Source organism: Corylus avellana, chromosome ca1, assembly GCF_901000735.1.
Source record: "Corylus avellana chromosome ca1, CavTom2PMs-1.0".
NCBI lineage: Eukaryota > Viridiplantae > Streptophyta > Magnoliopsida > Fagales > Betulaceae > Corylus > Corylus avellana.
In genome coordinates this window covers 40,065,516-40,085,852 of record NC_081541.1, presented here as the reverse complement: position 1 = coordinate 40,085,852, position 20,337 = coordinate 40,065,516, and the positions used below count along the sequence as shown (strand labels likewise).

The 20,337-nt window shown below is 33.5% G+C and overlaps 2 protein-coding genes across 2 annotated transcripts in view; both read right to left on the bottom strand.

Moving 5' to 3' along the window:
- Window positions 1-4,672, bottom strand: part of LOC132167567 (protein DETOXIFICATION 24-like) — a 17,611-nt gene extending 12,939 nt beyond the window's left edge. The window contains exons 1-2 of the mRNA XM_059578583.1: window positions 4,510-4,672; window positions 720-969 (exon numbers count right to left, since the gene is read on the bottom strand). Coding sequence (XP_059434566.1) covers window positions 720-965 — 246 coding nt within the window. The 5' untranslated portion in view covers window positions 966-969; window positions 4,510-4,672. The remainder of the gene's footprint in view (window positions 1-719; window positions 970-4,509) is intronic.
- Window positions 4,673-8,704: 4,032 nt separating this feature from the next.
- LOC132167557 (protein DETOXIFICATION 24-like) lies at window positions 8,705-20,003 on the bottom strand. The gene is made up of 9 exons (XM_059578572.1): window positions 19,823-20,003; window positions 16,384-16,633; window positions 13,479-14,020; window positions 13,065-13,151; window positions 12,921-12,977; window positions 12,233-12,471; window positions 12,022-12,140; window positions 9,256-9,342; window positions 8,705-9,129 (listed from the first exon to the last, which is right to left on the bottom strand). Exons 2-9 carry the CDS (start codon window positions 16,627-16,629, stop codon window positions 9,067-9,069), a joined length of 1,440 nt encoding a protein of 479 aa, XP_059434555.1. The 5' UTR covers window positions 16,630-16,633; window positions 19,823-20,003; the 3' UTR covers window positions 8,705-9,066.
- Window positions 20,004-20,337: the final 334 nt, after the last annotated feature.

Genomic DNA, 20,337 nt, shown 5'->3' with positions numbered 1-20,337 from the left:
ATCAAAACCCATTAAAAAGGTTAATTATTCATGAAAGTTCGAACAATTATTAGGGTTGGACTTTTTCAACAAAATAGTTATATAATATTATTATAATTACAATGCAATTGCTAAAACTTAAGCAGAAGACCCATTACCCTCCCAAAGGATCCTCTCCGATCATTTTAAGAGGACAAAAATAATCTTTTTAATTTTATCTCCGATCAATTAAAAAGATCATTTTATTTCTTAAATTGTACTAATAGGATGCTTTCCCTTTCCTTTGAAATGGAGAGCATCCCAATCCCATTACCTTAGCTAGCATTTTATGGCAAGTTTGTCCCAATCAATTACCACTGTTTCTTGTACTAGTTAACGACAAAGTCACATGACTCACATGGCTGCCCCTAGATGATGATAATAGATATTGAGCACTGTCGGATCAATTTAGTGAGATGGAACAAGAATATTTTCAATTTCATTTAAAAAATTTAAATAATGTAGTATCATATACATATTTAGTCTTAGATGCACAAACTTTAAATCATAATCATAAAATAGATAATATCCTTTTAAAATGAAATAAAAAGTATTCATATTTTTAATTGAATGAGGATGAAATGAGAGTGTGATATTATAACATTTCTCAAAAGATAGGGAAGCAAAGAAACAATGTGCAAATCTTGAGGATAAAAGTGCAATTTATCTTAAAAGAATTTAAAGCATATTTAAGAGCTTACCAGAATCCCATTTGAAAATCGCAAAATGAGACTTTGTACAAGTGCATATGCAGCAAGATCCAGTTCACTAACATGTCCAATGAAACTTTGTGTCACCACTATCATTCCAAAAGAAGAAATTCTAGCCAATATGGCAGGAAATGCTATCCTCCACATAATTTTTAACTCCACCCATATCCTTTGTTTAATATTACTTTCCTCTTGCTCTTCTAATCCAAGAAGCCTTTCCTCCACTCCATTGTCCATTCTTCTGCAAAACGAACATGAAAATATTGAACCAATTGAGTAGACTTGGATTTTCATGTTCTTATACCAATGATTAAGGACTGATTTTTATTATCACATTATTTCAGTTGTATGTCAGTAGTATAACAATCTACTGAATAACATTACTCTAAATTCAATTAGTCCTATTTTATCCATATACATAGTAGGACTGTCAATTTTTGACACGGTCCACGAAATCGATACAAACCTAACACGAACTTAAAGGGTTAAAGTTGATGAGTCTAACCCGTTTAATTAAATATGTCAAGTTAGGGTTGACCTATAGTCTTATACCTATGCCTTGATACAACCCGAACTCGACACGCAACATAATAGCTGACAATTTTTAACATAATCTGTGAATCCGACACTAACTCAATACAAAATTAGAGGGTTATGGTTGAGATGTTTGATCTGTTTAATTAAATAGTTTGAATTAGAGTTGATCTATATAGTCTTATATCCATTGATTGACACAAACTAAATCCAATACACAAACACATATTATCGCCCCTAATATATAGACGTTGAAAAAGAAAAATTAGACCCCTCTCTCCCTCTCAGAAATAGAAATTGATTAGTTATTTTGCTTTCTCTAGAACAAAATGGAGGTCAAGCCAAAGGACTTAAAAAGAGAAAGCCCCAACGCTTGGAACTCCTGGCAATGCTGGCATTAAAAACAAACCCAAAAAAAATTTAGCCAAAAAAAAATAATAATAATATTAAAGTTTGTATTCATAAACCGAGTAACATTAGAAAGAGGATTAAAGTCTTTTTTGTATCTTTCTAAATGTAACATGACTTTTAAAATTATCAATAAATTAAAATTTAATAATAATTATCTTAAATTTAATGATAATTTTAAAAATCATGTTACATTTAAAAAACACAAAAAAAAAAAAAAAAAAAAAAACCAGACATTAATCTTCTGTTTATTGATTAATGTAAAGTGTAAACGTCCGCGAGGCCATAAATGTTGGATCTGCAGCCTACAGGGCCTGTCGGCTCCGAGAAACGTACGGCCCTCATGACAGCATTAACAAGAGGGGGTTGGTGAGTTCTATGTATATAAAATATAGTTCTAAGCAAGAATTAGAGAAAAAAAAAAAAAAAAAAGTATATTTCTAAGCAATTAATGTTTCATTTATTTATTTTTTTTTTTAAAAAAAGGTCTGATTTATTGTAGAAACAGACAAGTCGTGACTTTGTGTGTCGTGTTCGATCTGTTACCATTCAAGCTCACTCCTATAGTAATTTATTAAGAAAAATGTTTGAGCCTTGAGGTACAACATATGCTATTAGAACTCCTTACACAATTATGTTAATCATAGTTAAATTTAATTATTTAATAATTAACATATAAATAATTCAAAGACTTGCCCAAATACCACTCTTAATTAAACAAAAAATGTGATGTGGTGTATAAATTATAATCACAGTGTTTTGTTAAAAAATGTAAAACAAATAAAAAATTAAAAAAAAAGAAAAAACAATTTTTTTTTTTTAAAATAATACTTTCATTTATTACCATAAAAATAGAGCATTTTTCTCTAACACAACAATATCACAAATATAAAGACAAATTTGTTTAACCGTTACTTTAGCTAAACCATGCTCCCCAAAATTAACTTATCTACTAATATGATTTCTAATTGTTGTACAGAAAAAAAATAGTTTAGTGAAGAAATAACATGAAATCACTTGAGCATATAATTACCATTCTCTCTCCTATTTCGTACGTCCTTCGTAGTTCGTATCCTAATTTTCCGGCTCTTCCTTCAATGCATCTCATACTTTTTCATAGTTTAAAGGAAAAAAAAAAAAAAAATGAAAGATCCTCCTCGTAATATTTTCTCCATATTCAATTAGAAAATAATAATAATAATAATAATAATAAAAAATTGGCCTCTTGGACTTACCGCTACTACATATTAAATAAGAAAGCCAACGAGCCACTTGAGTTTCACACATTTTCTTTATTTAAATCTAAATTTAAATACATACCATACTTATAACTACGATACTCTGGCAGATATTTTATCTCAAAGATTTCTTTGTGCTTTTTTTTTGTTGATAAATAATTTCTTGGTAATTATTGAATAACAAAGGCATGGATTGCCTCAAACTGATACTTCATAATATCCAATCTATATGTCATCAGTTGATTTGTACTTTACAAACTTGGCATCTTCAATATTTAATTAACCAAAAAATACAAAAACCAAGGGAAGTGACAAAGACCAAAGGAAAGCCATCACTCTCATCAGAAAATAACAAAAGGAAACAAATATAGAAAACCAATAAAAAGTTCCAACTACCCTTCAGTAGACTGGTAGTTGAAGGTTGAAATAGCTAATAAACTAATGTGTATTTCCTAGTATTTTTAGCCTTATTTAACTATAAATAGGCCTCTTTATATACAGTTCAAAACACAATGAAATATAGTATACAGTTTTATCCCTATATTCTCTAGTTTATTTTAAAAGATACAGTAATGGATTTGAATGTCAAAATGATAAGAAAAAACCAAAGAAAGTGATGATCATGGATGCCAAAGGAAAGCCATATATGGTACAACACCGGCAGAAAAAGAACAATACGAATATTGGAAAAAAGAACAACAGGACAAAAGAAAGAAAGAAAGTGAATAAAAGGCTAATCCAACTGCCCTTCAGCAGTTGAGAAGCAGAATGGTAGTTGAAAATTGAATAAGCTATAATGATTAAAAGAAAGTAACTTTCTCTCTTTTGGTTGTTCCTATCTATTCTGTGGTTGGCATTTCGGCCACGGGTAAGCATTGAAACCTAATAGAACACAACCTACTCGATGTCTTCATCTTCATCAAACGAAGAGGCAATCTTGTCTTGTAGAATGTCTAAGCTGGCCTCGAGCTACCACAATCCGACCCGCCCCGTGCGGGTAACGCAAAAACCAACCCGGATTTGTGTTTTTCTTAGAGAAAATGGGCGGGGCAGAGCATGTATTTGCCCACTCCTAATCGTGAGATGGGATAGAGCAATCCTATATACTATGTTCTCATTTTATTGGGTTAATGCATGTTACGGTATCCCTAACGGCGTAGAGTTTTTGTTTTTTTTTTCTTTCTTTTGTTTTTAATGGACATTGTCATATCAACCATGAATGTAAGATAAGGATTTTCCTCCCATTATCTTCCTAAAGGAAAATAGTTGAAAAATGAACAATCACGCTCACAACTATAGCTTGAATGGTATGTTTAAACGGCTGATTAACATGTCAACTCGGTAAATATATGATTCTATGAAGCTTTTGCTGATCCTAGAAAATTAGTCTTGGAGGGTACTTACTTGAGTGTATAACAAGCTAAGTGTTGTGCAATTAAGGTTAGTTTGGTAGCTTGTGCTCTTGTGACAACGATTCGCAAAAGCAAACAGTATATATATAAAATTAGTGCAACATGTTGAAGTAAAAGAAGAGAGAGATATATATAAATAGGTAAACTTCTGAGTTTATATGAGGAGAGGGAGAATAGAAGATAGCTTGCCTTGGCCTTCTGTGAGTAGATAGCTTTGGAGCACCAATGCCTTCTCAGTGAACCCAACTTCTGAGAAAGTGATGCGAAGAGAAATATATATAGTAGGGATGGAACCTGTTTGACTATAAACAGACGTGTCAAACAAATCGTCTAGGAGCTCGGCCGCTAATCTTTAAGAGCTCTCTGAGAGAGAGAGAGAGAGAGAGAGAGAGGGACAAACTTTAATTAGTTTGTCGTTTACAAAAGTTGCTCTTTGAGAATTGGAAAAGGCTACACGCATGGATCATTTTCGTACTCGTGGACGTGGCCTACAACTCAACATTAGGTTGTAAATATGTTCTTATTAAATTTTGAATTTAATGATAACTTTTAGTGATTCGTCAAAAAGTGTTTAATTAGATAGATGATCAAATTAGTTCTATTTGTAAGGTATTTTTTTTTTTTAATGGACAAAAATATTATTTACAATTCATTTAAACTGGAGGGAATCGTAATTTCTATTTATAAATGTGATAATAAGAATATATAAGTGTAGAATTTCTCCTGAGAATTTATTGCACCAACATTTGACATTCTTTCTTTTTTTAAGAGATGCCATATTTTGTATGTTGATAACATTCTTATCAATAGTATATTGAAGTTCAAGTACTTGATACATATCATACTTGAATAAAGCTATTTAGTATATTTTTAAATAATCCTCATATTACTAGATGACATTGTAGTAAAAATCAACCTTTAAATTAGCATTTGTAAAAAAGAAGAAATAATAATAATAATAATAATTTTTACTGTCTTATCATCTCAATTGTATAGAAATCATACACGAGTTCAATAAATAACATATCTCATCATATTTCTCTCCACGGGTTCTATATGTTGCATAAATGTAATGCATAGATTGGAATTCTTACAAGAGATTTGCTATATATATATATATAAGCATTTTTCTTTATTCTATGCGTTCAAGTCGATCAGCACAAATTAATTCACGTAGAAAGAGGAGTATATATAAATAAGATCAACTACAAATTTTTTTTTTTTGTTGTAACGAGCAAATAATTAATACATCAAAAGGATTGCTTTTGTCTCCTATTTTAAATTCTAGAATTTAATGATATTACTATATTTTAGCTTTTAGCATGTTTATAATAAGGGACAGAATTAAAATGTTTAGTTTGAGGAGGCAAATTTTTTTTTTTAAAAAAAACACAAAATCTTAGAGAAGGCAAAATTTAATTTTTTAAAAGGTATTATTATTATTTATTTTTTGAGGACCACCCTATAGCTTGGGGGGCTGTCCCCCCAAGCCAAGGGGTGGTTCTGCACTAGTTATAATTATTCAACAATTCATTACGAAGCCATATTCATTACTCATAGAATTTTTAAATAACAATTAAAAAAAATGATATTTAGTAGAATCTTATATGACTGTTATATAATTATAATAATGTAACAGTAAATATTAGTCATTAATTTTTATTTTTATAAACTCTTGCAGATTCAAAAATTAATTTTTATTGGGACTGGGATCCCCTCAAATTAGTTTAAAATTTGAGAGCCTCGAATTCTCAAATTTTAACCGTTGAATCCATCTAACGGTTCAAACTATGTCACGTAGATAAACATTGATTTCCCTCTCATTCTTTTCCAAAACCCACTATCAGTTTTAGAATACGATAAATTCCCTCTAAAAACAAATCAAACGTCTGCACATATTCCTAGTAACCCCTAGGAAACTGCAATCTTGTAGCCCAAAACTATTTAAGCAAAATTATTGGCATCCGAAGAACCCATAGCCAAGCAAATAAAATCTCTTCAACAAAAAATAAAAAGAAAAGTGGATCAAATTAGTAAGAGTTTGAGCTCGTCTAAATTCTAATGTCCAGAAATCACACCTAATTAAACAAAGACCTATCTGGTCAGTTTTTTCATCTCAATAAAAGTCAAAAGCTAATATTTTTTTTTTTTCAGACGTGAGACAGAGGAAGAAGAAGTCATGCCAATAATTTTGCTTCAACAATGCCTTCTAAAATCATTATTTCATATTGGCGTGAGAATTTTGCAGTTTCCCAGGGGTTACTCAAAATATGTGTAGAAGTTTGATTTGTTTTTAGAGGGAAAATTAAGTGGGTTTTGGAAAAGAATTAGTGGGAAATCAATGTTTATCCATGTGACTTAGTTTGAACCGTTAGATGGATTCAATGGCCAAGATTCGATTATTTAAGGCCCTCAAATTTTAAACTAATTTGAGGGGATCTCAGTCCATCATCTTAATTATATGATAGTCATATATTAAATTCTACTAGTTCTCAGTAGAATACGTTGAATTATTTAATTTAAAAATCCAATTAATTTCTGTCATGAAGGAGCATAGAAGTTTGTTCTTAAATAGCTCCAAAGTCCCATGGACAATCCTTTTAGTTTTTTAGGGGCAGGCGTATATATCAGACGTACTTTTCTTCCGCTTTGTGTTTTTTGTTTGATGGGCCGAAAATAGGGCCGACCATTAGCTAAATAGAAAGTCAACTATGGACCCATTTTTTTTCTTCGGGTTTTTATTTTTTTAAACCGAATTTGTTTTTAAACTTTTTTTTTTTCATCCGACAAGCGTTTAGCTCTTGGTCAAAAGGAAGCAATAATTTCCTCAAAACGACAGACACTCAACTCATCATGATAAAGTAGTAGACTTAATAGGGGATGTGAATCGAATCATTCTCAGAATTTTTTTTCTTTCTTAAATTTATGAAATTAAACTACCTTTTACTTATCTATTTTCAAATATATTCCGCAATAATTTCATTAATGAATAACTTTTATGAGATTGTGGTACACATTCGTCATTTTATGCCCTCCAATAAAAGATTGGCACCTCAATGAAATACAATTTAAAGAGAAAACAAATACATTAGATCACATCCACATCTACCAAAAATTAAAAAATCTCACCTCACATATATGGATGTGATTTAGTGTGTTTATTTTCTTTTCTTAAGTTGTAATAAGCTCTCATTTCTCAAAAAAAAAAAAAAAAAAAAAAAAAGTGGTAATAAGCTAATATGTCAATCTCTCATTGGGGGCATAAAATGATGAGTTTGTGCCACAACTAGGGGTGAGCAAATTAACCATTTACCACCTACCGATTGCTTACCGATCGTCATCGACCGACAACCGACTTTCAGAAGTTGGTAGGCGGAGTAAAAATAGTGTTTCGACATTAGTTTGGTTCTGTAGGATGTAAAAAAAAATAAAAATAAAAAAATTAAATTAAATTTAAAAAAAAACTATCGGCTAACCAACAATTAACCAACTTAATCAATTTTTCAAGTAAATTTTGAATTTGATATGGTAGGTTTCCTTATTGTGTGTTGTCCAGTTGATTTGTAATTGTCATTTTGGTTAGTATTCGAAGAAATTACTTTTTATTTTCATTTATAAAGCACATGATTTATTGATTATGTAGTTACAAAGAAGTTAATAAATCTTAACATAAAAACTTGTAACCGACTTAACCACACCTATTAATCGACTAATTGATTAATTGAACAAATCGAGACTATTCATTGTCGGTTAATTAATCTACTTAACCAACTTTCACAAATCAGTAAGCAAAAATATTGCCCCTACCGACACCAATCAAACCAATACCCACCCCTAGCTACAATCCCATAGTCCATAGAAGTTATTTTCTAAATGGAAGCTATTGTAGAGTATATTTTTTCAAATGTACTAAAACATGCATGTGTAGAGAAATGCTAAGGGTACCAAATTTTTTATCAAAATAACGGTACCAAAATCATGTGGAGTTCATTCATTAGTATTCGTTACATTTCTCTTGATTTTCAATGAATAAGCTACACATCAATTTAGTAAGTCTTTATTGGTAAAAGATTTAGTACCTATAACATTTCTCGTGTAAGTTATATATTCCATTTTTTTTTCTTATTTTAATAACAATATCTAATGCAGGGACCAAATTGAAATGAAAGGATATTTTGAAAAACAATTTTTTTTAAAATTTTTTTTTTAGAGAAATTGAGCAAAAATATTATTAGAAAAACAAATTAAGTACAACCCTCTAAAGAGATAATATCGAAAATATATTGGGGGACTATGTCAATAAAACCATGCTCTCCTTACTAATAGATAACGCTGATTTGAAGCAACACCCTTCCTTCCTTTTTTTTTTTTTTTTTTCCTTTTTTAATTGAGATTCCCAAATTTCATTATTCAATGAATATCTTGCTCAGCAAGTACATTCTCACGAATACAAACAAGAATATGCTCGCTCCAAATCTAGTCCACACTATGAGATAAAGCCCTAAAAGTTAAAACTAATAATTTTCCTGATGATGTTGAACACCCACCGTGACAAACAGATTTCAGTAATATGTTATTTCGAACTTCAAGATCTTCTAATATTAACTTTTGTCCTCTGAATTGATTCATGGAAGTAGATGCACGGATAATAATTTATCTAGAAGTACTTAAAACACAGTAAAATATCTGGAATGCAAGAGGGAAAAATAAGCCAAAAAAGCATGAAATTTGAATAATGTCCGAGATCTAATTAGTCTCTTCTGACGAATCCAGAAACCACCTATTGAGACGCTCGGATGCCTTCTTAACCTACAATATAAAAAAGTGACTAAGTTTTTGCCCAGGTTGTTCGAATTTTTGGATAGAAAATGTGAGAGGTCCAATGAACCTACTTGCCTCTGCAAGTAGGTTGCCTAAGATATAACCTAAACGTACCTGGCCATCCCAATCGAGTCTCCATACGAGGATGGAAAGCGCAAGTGTTTGCATTAGCACTCCGCCTAACAATCCAATCCATAAGCCCTACAAATTTAAATAAAGAAAAAACGAAGTTAAGTTTACGCAAACAATAAATAGTAGAAAAAACCAAACTATATAAATCTCCTAAATTAATTAAGTCATTGAATGTCGTATTTAAAGGTAATATTTTGTTCTTAATTAGATGCAAAACTCCCAGGCAGCTTTGCCACGTATCTACAAATCATCATGGCGGGCCCTATAGCAAAATCCTTTCTCTCTTTTTTTTTTTTTTTTTTTTTTTGACATGTTCGCACAAGAGGGGGGAGAGCGATTCGAACTAGTGATCTTACTTTTTATATATTGTCCACCTAAAATGTTTTCTCCGACGTTTTGACTAGCACGAAAAATTAACAATTTCTTTATATATATATATATATATTCAATCATATTAACCTATAAAAATAAACTTTCATTCACATACAATATTAAACAAAAAAAAAAAAAAAAAAGAAACTTCACTTAACCCCTTAAATGAACTTCTATCACATGCATTTACCCTCTTAAACTTAAAAAAAAAACTCTCAATTTTTTTCAAATTCACCCATCCATTAGGATTTTCCGTTAAACGTTAACAGAGAGGTGTCAAAATTTCCAAAATACCCATTTTTTTTTTTTTAGAAAAAAAAAAAAAAGAAGAAGAAAATTGTAAGGATTTGGGCATTAGTCAGGATTTAACAGAGTTTGCAAAAGAACAAAAATTTCCTCCAATCCATGTAAAATACTGCCAAGTGTCTATAAATAGTTAAAAGGCATATTAAATTTAGTCTAAGTTAGTAAACTATTACTAATGAGGTTAAAAATTTAATGTACATTTTAAATGTTTATAGACACTTGGCACTATTTTACATGCGTTGGAGAATATTTCATTCAGACTAGTTTGGAGGAAATTTATGTCATTTGCAAAAATGCCTATGAAGGGGTGAAATTTTGACAGAATTTAATGAAAAATCCTAACGGAGAGGTGAAATTAAAAAAAATTAAAAGATTGATACACTAAATTGAGAGTTTTTGAAGTTTAGATGAGTAATTGCAAAAACGACTTAAGTGAAGTGTTTCAACAAAAAAATAAAATAAAATAAGAGTTGAGTGGATTGTCATGTCAACATTGTGGGATAAAAATGTTGTTTCCAGCTTTACTCTTTCATCTAATCTAAGGAGGTGTAAAAGATGAGGTGTAAGAAAGAGAGAAGGAAGACGAAGAAGAGCTATGGAGGAGCTGTGAGAACAAGAAGTTCTTCAGGAATGAGATTGAGATTCAATACAATTTGATAGTTTAGGTTTTGGCACATTCGGTTTGCATGTAAGTTGTTGAAAATGAGCACCTCAGCATGCCCAGGAAGCAGATTCTAAAAGGTCCTGTTCGGACTGCCAGAAGCCAAGTCCGGACCCAATTTCCAGAGAATACATGTTGAAGGGCCTATCCAGACCGTTAGAAGCCGAGTCCGGACACAAAATCCAAAGAGTTGATTTTTATGTGCATGTCCGGACCGCTAGAAGCTGGGTCCGGACCTGATTTTCAGAAACCGCATTTTGAAGAGGAGGTCCGGACCGCCAGAAGCTGGGTCCAGACCCCATTTCCAGAAACTATGTTTTGAAGGGGAGGTTCGGACCGCCAGAAGCTAGGTCCGGACCCAATTTCCAGCAAGCCCTTTTTATATGAGCTGTCCGGACACAAGAGTTGGATGTCCGGACACCACTAGGTTACGCATATGTAACCCTAGCCATGTCCGGACACCAACTTATCCATGTCCGGACATGGCTGCTGATTTGTTTGTTTATTCTCTATTTAAACAAACTATTTTGCTAATAGATGTACGTATTTTGAGAGCAAAATTATAGAGCTTAGAGAGAGAATATTGTTCTAGTTTATTTGAGAAAAAGAAAATACGTGAAGCCAATCGGAGTTCCGGTGAAAGGAAATCTTTTAGAAGAATTATGCCAGATGTTCTGGAAAGGGCTACTGAAGTAGAAGTCAAGTAGGTCACTTGTCGTGTGCAAGGAAGAGTCAAAAGTTTTGAAATTCTTCTTGTATTCCTTATTCTTCTTATAGTGGATTGATTTCCTGGGTTTGGCAGCCTTGGAGAGGTTTTACATTTAGAGAGTTATCTAAATGGTTTCCTCTTCGTAACCAAATATCTGTGTTCTTGAATGTTTAATTCATATCTGTATTTGGTTGATTTTTAACTTCTAGGTTAGATCTTAGTCTGCATATTTTATGTGAATCACCTAGACATTTGAATAGGTATCGTTTGGAGTCGTTTTAGAATTTTCACAATTATCTACCTATATTGCAAGCACAATTGTGAACAGAAGGCCTTTGTAAGATCCACATATCTGGGCATGTGTTTGGGTATCTTAGAACTGCTCGAGCAGGTAGCCCTATAAGGGGGGCCGTATTACATGCCGAGTTGTGAGAGAGCGATATAAAATGGTTTACACAAATAAGATAGATAAACCATTTTACGCCTTCAATATTATTTTCCTTAGTCAATTGAAAGTATTTATAGATTGACAAATATTTTAGGGTGTAGGCAAACACTCAAATAAGGAAAATCTTTTTCAAAAAATATTTTACGCCGAAAAAAATTAGTCGAAGTGAAAATAGAGCAATGACTACTACTATAAACTAATTAGGTGGTGATGATTTGAAATTTTATATGCGGACTAATTATGATTTATTACCTTTACTTGAAGATCGGCCACATAACCAAGCAACAATGCCAAGGGTACGCCAAAAACATAATAGCAGCCAACGTTAATCCATGCAACAGTCCCTTGAAGACCAGCACCAGTAGCCACACCTGATAAAAAGAACCTAGACGTGAGTCTTTGATCAAAACATGTTTGTGTTTTTTTGTTAAATATTTGTTGAGTCAGATGTGAATACTGTTACCTGAAAGTACTGGTTGAACACTATTTAGTAAGATTGAGAAAGCAAGTAGAGTAGAGAGACTTGAAACTTCTTCTCTAATCGCTTCATCACTTGTAAACAAGTATGAAATTTGTTTCCCAAAAGCTAAACAAAGGGCAAAAAAAATCACTCCAATGCAAACTGATGCACCAAGGACAACTTTGATGGAAAATTTTGCAGCTTTAGCATTTCCTCTCCCGAGCTCATTCGATACGCGCACACTGTATGTTCAAATTACATAACAAGAGTCATATATGTGGTTAAAATTGAGAGAGAGAGGTTAGTGGCATAAATGTATATAGTAATGTTGTAAGTCCCTCTTATATCACTTATGTGTCCATCTAAGAATGATGTACTTCTTAAAATCACCATTTGACTTACGATTGATTATTATTGTATTTTGATCAAATAATGATTTTAAAAGTCACCTCATTTTTTAAATAATACAAGAGGGACTTTTAAAATTATTCATAGAAATATATATAGAAATGCTAGGTTCCTCATGGTGTTCTCCTAGTATTATCTTCATCCTAAGTGGATGTTGTTTTCTAAAAAAAACAAAGAAAAAACTTATTCTACGAGATCTTCATAAAAGAAGCAAAAAATAATATTTAGATAGAACTAGGAAAGCATTTGTTATATATATATATATATATATATAAAGCCTTACCATGCAGCACCTAAGAATCCGAGGCATATCATAAATTCCCAAGCACAGATATTGAGGCTGCAAAAAGAGGTTAAAAGTTGAAGAATCTCTCAAGTAAATTGAATAGTAAAAGAAGAGAGAGATGGAAAATAATAGAAATCTTACCAGATGGAGAAAGCTGAGATTGCCACCGTTGCGTTTTTCAAATATCCAGCGAACAGAACTAGGATAGAATTGTACCACAGCTCTAAACTATTGAAGACAAAATAAAACTCAATAAAATGCATTTGATATTTCCCCAAAAATGTTTATATAGTGTTCCATCTGCTACAACGAATGGCATAAAAAAAATAATAATAATAAATAATGAAAAAAAAAGACAGATTTGTGCTGAAGATAAGTGAATAAAGATTTTGGATTTTTTTTTCAGCGGAGTATATGAGTTACCCCTTGAAAACTAAAGTTTGTTTATCTACCCGAGTATATGAAGTCAATATTAATACATATTTAAACAATTTAAATAATGTGAAATGCAGGCAGGTGATCAAATTAATAAAGATGAAGAAAACCTGGAATTACCAAAGCATGATGCCAGAGGATATTGACAGTTTTATTACAGGACATATATCGTAGAAGGCAGCTTTTTTGAATCCTTTCCACGTATTTGGGCACCAACCTCCGAAGACATAAACAAACTCTCCGAAGACCATTAACCAGCTCGATATGTTGAAGGAACCCATGGCACCAGCAACACCAAAGTCAAGTATGTTCACGAATATCCAAGACAGGAGTACATGAAGAACAAACGAGAAAGCAGATAACACTCCAACAATCATGTTCTTCAGTTGTGCTTGTAAGAACATTTGGAGAGTCAAGGAAAAAACAAAGGAATAGAGAATTGGAATCATCCATAAGCCTATAGGTCTGGATTCTACTGCTATCTCTTCTTCCTCACCAAATAGTCTGAAGATGGGAGTTGTGAAGACGAAGAGAGGGACCAGAATTGTAGCTGAAACAAAATCAACGATCCATGATCTTTGCAAGTAAATACCCATCATGTGGTATTGTCCTGCTCCAAATGCTTGCCCACATAATGTCTCAGTCGCACTTGACATGCCCAACTTCAAAAAAAATATAAAGAGAGAGATAAACAAAAAAATATTGTTCCTATATGACTGTATAAATTAATATTACCTACTACTATAAAAGAGGAAGACCTCACATATTTCAAGTATTCATTAACAGACGTAACAGTAAAAATCATTTTTGGATGAAATAACAAATAAAAGTACATGTAGCATTTAATAGTAATTTATATGATTACATTAAGGAGGAAGTACTTGAGAGTTGGTACATAAGAGTATGTGTAGAATTTCTCTTGCAGAATGATAGGTCCTATTGAATAGACCAATGGATCAGACCATGCACATCCTTTGAGAGGGCATTTTTGTTATCTCATAGATCTATAGTTACTTCGAGAGTCTTCCAGAGAGCTCTTTGTCTCTCTTGCCCATCTGGTATTTTCATATCCAAATTTGAGCTCTAACAATGGTGCACATGGACATTGCCGAGACACTGTTGAGACCCCGCCATAAACATACTTGTTTCAGTTGGCGCCCAATGATGTCCCGAAGGTGTTACAACGAGGTCCCAACAATGTTCTGGCCTCCTTCTGCCAATGGTGTCTCGGCAGGTCTTGGCAGGATTTGGTAGTGTCCCGGTTGGGGCCCTACAATTTTCCAACAGTGTGCCGACAATCCCAGCAATGTCATGATAGAGTCTCGACAGGTCCCGACAAAGTGCCAGCAGTGTCCCGAAGGGGTTCTAGGCAGGTCCTGGTTGAATCTCGATAGGGTCCTAACAGGGTCCGGGTGGGTCCCGATGGATTCTCGACTAGGTCTCGGCAGTGTTCGGACTAGGTCCTGGCGAAGTCTCGATGGTTTGAAAATGAGAAGCTCAAACTCATAAAATGATTTACGGTTTTAAAAAATGGGAAACTATTTTATGGAAATTAAATATGTTCTTTCTGCCAAACCAAAAATGTTTTCTGTCGCACCAACACAAAAAAAAAATACATAAAATATTTTTCAAAAATAATTTTATGCCCAAACCAACGAAACCTAACTCCGTTTACTTTGACGTAAAATAGTTTCCAGAAAATAATTTCCGTATTTTACGGTGTTTACTTCGAAGTAAAATAGTGGTCAACAGAAAATAATTTCCTTTTGACCAAAAATTATTCTTTAATTTTCGAAAAATGGTTTACGGTTTTGAAAACCGTAAACCATTTTCCGATAAGAGCATCTCATTCTTAAATCGATGGACCTTGCCAAGACCCGCCAAGAACCTCGCCGGGACTTGACCGAGACTTGCTCGGGACATGCCCGGGACCCGCTTGGGCCCTGCCCGAGACTTGACCAGGACCTAACCGGGACCCGCCCAGGACCTGCCCGAGACTTGACCAGGACGCGCCCGGGACCTAACCGGGACCTGCCTAGGACTTGCCCGGGACCCTGGACTGCGGGGACCGGGACTCGGACACGATGATCGGAGACGCCCGGGGACACGCCCAAACCACAAGGGACCGGGACTTGCCTGGGACCCGCTCGGAACCTAATCGAGACCCTACCAGGACTTGACCAGGACCCGCCCGGGACTTGACCGGGACCCAGCCAAGACCTACCCGGGACCCCAGCGGGACCTGCCCGAGACTTGCCCGGGACCTGACCAGCACTTGATTGGGACCCACCCAGGACTTGCCCGAGACTTGACCGGGACCCGCCAGGGACCTGCCCGAGACTTGACCGAGACCCGCTCAGGACTTGACCGGACCTGCCCAACACCCGCCCGGGACTTGGCCGGTTGGGTCCCGGTCAAATCCCATCGGGGTCCCCGCCCGGGACTTGCCCGGTTGGGTCCCAGGCGGGTCCCGATCAAGTCCCAGCGAGTCCCGGGCAGGTTCCAGTCAAGTCCTGGCGGGGTCCCGGGTAAGTCCCGGGCAGGTCCAAGGCGGGTCCCGGTCAAGTCCAGGGCAAGTCTTGGGCGGGTTCCAGTCAAGTCCTGGTAGGGTCCCGGTCAAGTCCCGGGCAAGTCCCGGGCAGGTCCCAGTCAAGTCCTGGCGAGGTCCCGGTCGGGACCTTATTGGAAAAAATATATATGAAAAAAGGTATTAAAAAAAAATTATTTTCCGTGTGTGAGGTAAACGCTGTAAAATGTTTTTGACGGAAAATATTTTCAGGGAAAATGGCTTTCCTGAAAATATTTTACAAAATAAACCATTTTACGTCGAAGTAAACGGAGCCTAATTAAAGCTTAAATTTTTGTGAAAAATGATGATTTAACGTACCCATATTACCCTAGCAAGTGCTTTCCTACCCTCCATGGTAATAGATATTCTTGCCAAGGAAAAGATATATATGGAACCAAAGAAACAATATGCAAATCTTGAGGATAAAAAGAATTTACAACATATTTAAGAGCTTACCAGTATCCCATTTGAAAATCGTAGAAGGATACTTTGTACAAGTGCATAAGCAGCAAGATCCAGTTCACCAACATGTCCAATAAAACTTTGTGTCACCACTATCATTCCAAAAGCAGTCACTCTAGCCAATATGGAAGGAAATGCTATCCTCCACATTAGTTTTAATTCCACCCATATCCTTTGTTTGATATCACTTTCCTCTTGTTCTTCTAATCCAAGAAGCCTTTCCTCCACTCCATTGTCCATTCTTCTGCAAAAAGAACATGGAAATATTGAACCAATTGAGTAATTTTCATGTTCTTATACCAATGAAATTATTTCATAAAACTAATTACCAAGAAACTAATTAATGCATGTTATGACATTGAAACTCCTCACTCAACCAATTTACTTATCTCTCGGATTTCGAAATGACCATTCATATCAAAATGGAGCAATGTTTCATACGGATTTATTAAAATAACAGCATGTATGTTGTAGTTTAATCAACGGTTAAGATTGAATTTCTCAAAATTTCTCTTCATTTTCTCTCTCATATTAAAAGCTTCTAAAAGTAAGTTAACTTTAATATTCAATCTTGACCGTTGATTAAACTACAGTATACATGCTGTTATCTTAATAATGGCACGTAAGCCGGATCCATTCCATACAACTCTAATCCAACTACTGTTTTAATGGGTTGATGTGGCTGTGCCTGATCAGCTATAGTAAAGGCCTTTATTAAAAAAAGAAAAAAAAATTAAAGCCTAATAGATACTGTCACATCAGCCCAATAAGATGTGTGTGTGGGATTGTAATTGAGTAATTAGAATTATCTATATTTAAAATGACTGTTTTATACAACTGATATACGACTGTCATACAATTTGAAGATATGACAATGAAAAATAGCTATTTGATGAGTAGTTACAAAAAAAAAAACTCAAGGGCTGATTTTACTGTCATGTCATATCAGTCGTATAACATTCTATTAAATATTATTGTTATAAATTTAAAGGTAAAGTCCACATATCCATCTCAAACTATTACTCAATTGACAATGTTTCTGCCAAACTTCTAATTGTGATAATGTTCCTCCCAAATTATCAAAACATTGTCAATGTCCTTCTCAAGGCTAGCAAAAAGATAAAAATGCCCTTACATATGTCTCAATAAGACAAAACTACTCCTATAAATTCGAAAAAAATAATAAAAGAAAAAATTTAATTTTAAAAAAGAAACGAAAATTAAAAATAAAAATTATAAAATAAAAATAAAAACGAAAATTTTCAACTTAAAAAAATAAATCAAAATTTTTTAATTTTTTTCTTATAAAAAGGATTTTTTTTTTTAATTTTTAAATTTAGTCACTCCTTTTTTTTTTTCCTCTCATTTTTAGTGTTTTTTTTTTAGAAGTTTTAGTATTTTTTTTTATAAGGGTAGTTTCGTCATTTGGGGACATTGACAATGTTTTGATAATTTGGAGAGAAATTGTCACAATTAAAAATTTGGGGGGAATATTGTCAATTAGGTGATAGTTTGAATGGGGTAGTGGACTTTCTCCTAAATTTAATTAGTCATATTTTATCAATATACATAGACAATGAAAACGATATATGAGACCTTTCTACTCCTTCTCAAAAATAGAAATTGATTAGTTGTTTTGCTGAACAAAATGGAGCTCATGCCGAAGAAGAAGGTCGAACGCTTGGAACTCCTAGCAGAACACTAACCCAAAAAATTTGAAGAAAAATTAAAAACAAAAAATAGTAAAGTTTGTATTCATAAACCTCTTATCTCACAAATCATAACAACCTTTTCATTCATATTGTGGGATTTGGTAGTCAACTATAATATAATGTGACTGTCGAAAGGACCAGCTAGACCATTTTTGGATCTGCCTGTCGGCTCCGACAAACGAACGATATATTGATGTACGAATCCAATCTAGAGATGGATCGTAGGCTTCATTCTGGGTGTTATCTCGTTTTTCAGGAATTATGTTGATCGTGGGTACAGAAATGGGTGGAACGTGGAAGACACAGCACCCTTAACTTATATTGATGACGTGGCTAATTTTAGGCCTTTGTTTTTTTTTTTTTTTTGGAAAAAAAAAAATTGGTAGCCATGAAATAACTGTGCATTAAGTTCAAGTGAGCTTGAGAACAAAAAAAAAAAAAAAAAAAAAAAAAAAACCATCACTCACATAAAAGAACATTAAAAATTACCAAACTTTACTTAACTATTTTGAATTGTAATCACTTTTACGATTTTTTTCTTAATGTTTAATTTCTCTTAATTTAGCGTATCTATCTTTTAATTATTTACAATCTCACCACTCAGTTAACTTTTTCGTTAACTTTTCCCAAAATACCCTATTTGTTTTGGAAAAGAAAAAAGAACAAAAAATTGCAAAGATTAAGGGGTTGGTCTTAATTTAACGATATTTGCAAAAAATATCCATGTCTTAATCTTTGCAAAAAATTTTAAATATTTTTTCTTAGAAAAGGGGGGTATTTTGAGAATTTTGTTGGATTTTAACGAAAATCCTGACAAAATGAAGATACTAGGAAAAGTTAAAAGTTTGATACACTAAATTGAAAAATTTTAAACTTTAGGAAGACTTTATAAAATAAGTGACAATTCATGAGTAATGTGAAATTTTCCTAAAAAAATAAATAAAAGAAATTAAGGTATAAAAAGTTCCACGTATGACCTACCCTTCAGGTAGTTGAAAATTGAATAAGTTAATAAACAAGTGACTATTTTCTTTCTTTTGGTTGGTCAATCCTTTCTGTGGTTGGGGCTTCGGCCACGGGTAAGCATCGAAACCTCTAATACAAGTTACAACACAACGTACTCGATGGCATCATCTATCAGCTATCCATGTCAAATGACCCATCCTTCTTCTCTTCTAAAATATCGTCTAAGCTGGACCTCAACCTACGGTAAGACTAGATAGAATAATGCTATATATTATAATCTTATTTTTTTTCATTAATGTGATAGTGTTCATCAGGATTTTGACTTTTTCTTTTTATTTTTATTTTTAATTAATAGGGTTGATTCAAGAACAGATAAATAATACTGTTTAAAGGGCTGATTAATAGGGTTAATACTGTTTAATAGGGTTTATTTTTAACTAAAGAAAAAATAGTTGAAAAATTAGCAATCATATATGCAGCATGATCATATGTTTAAAGGGCTGATTAACATGTGGGAATAAAAAACCAAGTCTTGCTCTTCTGTGAAGCATTTGAGACATGGTTTGTTGATGTAACAGGCAAAGTGTTGTGAACAGGATTATTCCTAAAAGCAAGAGTCTTAACGAGGCAATATAGTCACTTCCACTTGGGAAATGTATAGAAAAGTACTAATGCAACATGATATATAAACTAAGAGAAGAGAGGTAAAAGGAAACTTCTCTTTAATATCATGAGTAGAAGAGTAGAGAGCTTACCTTTGCCTTCTGAGAATAGATAGACGAATGCCTTCTGACTGAACCCAACTTCACTTCAAGAGCCGTGTATTGCTCCAATCTGAGAGAGAGAGAGAGAGAGAGATAGTGGTGACGATCGAACCTGTTTGTTTATATTTTATAAACAAATCGTCTAGGAGCAGCATGAAGAGCTATAGAGAGAGAAATTTATTCTGGTTTTTTTTTTTTTTTTTGAGAAACTGAATTAGTTTGTCGCTTGTAAAAGTTCCTCTTTCCGAATTTATTGCCCCATTAATGATTTGTCTGTCATGGAGGAACGTAGAAGATTGTTATTATATAGGCTCCAAACTTGAAGATGGTGCTACCTCCTATGGACATATATATGCACCACTGCATTTTTTTTTTTTTTAATTTGATGGGCTATTAGGAAAAGGCAATCTAGGTGTCTATATAAGAACAAACTTCTATGTGATAATTGGGATGCTCGGCTTTCCAGTCATAAGGATGGGCAGTGAGTGTAAAGTAGGAGTCAGAGG

Coding starts and splice junctions, on each gene's coding strand:
- LOC132167557 (XM_059578572.1), bottom strand. CDS start 16,629: ATGGACAATGGAGTGGAGGAAAGGCTTCTTGGATTAGAAGAACAAGAG. Junction 14,021..16,383: donor GATTTTCAAATGGGATACTG/GTAAGCTCTTAA, acceptor TTTTTTTTGAAG/TTGGGCATGTCAAGTGCGAC. Junction 9,343..12,021: donor TGGCCGATCTTCAAGTAAAG/GTAATAAATCAT, acceptor TTAAATTTGTAG/GGCTTATGGATTGGATTGTT.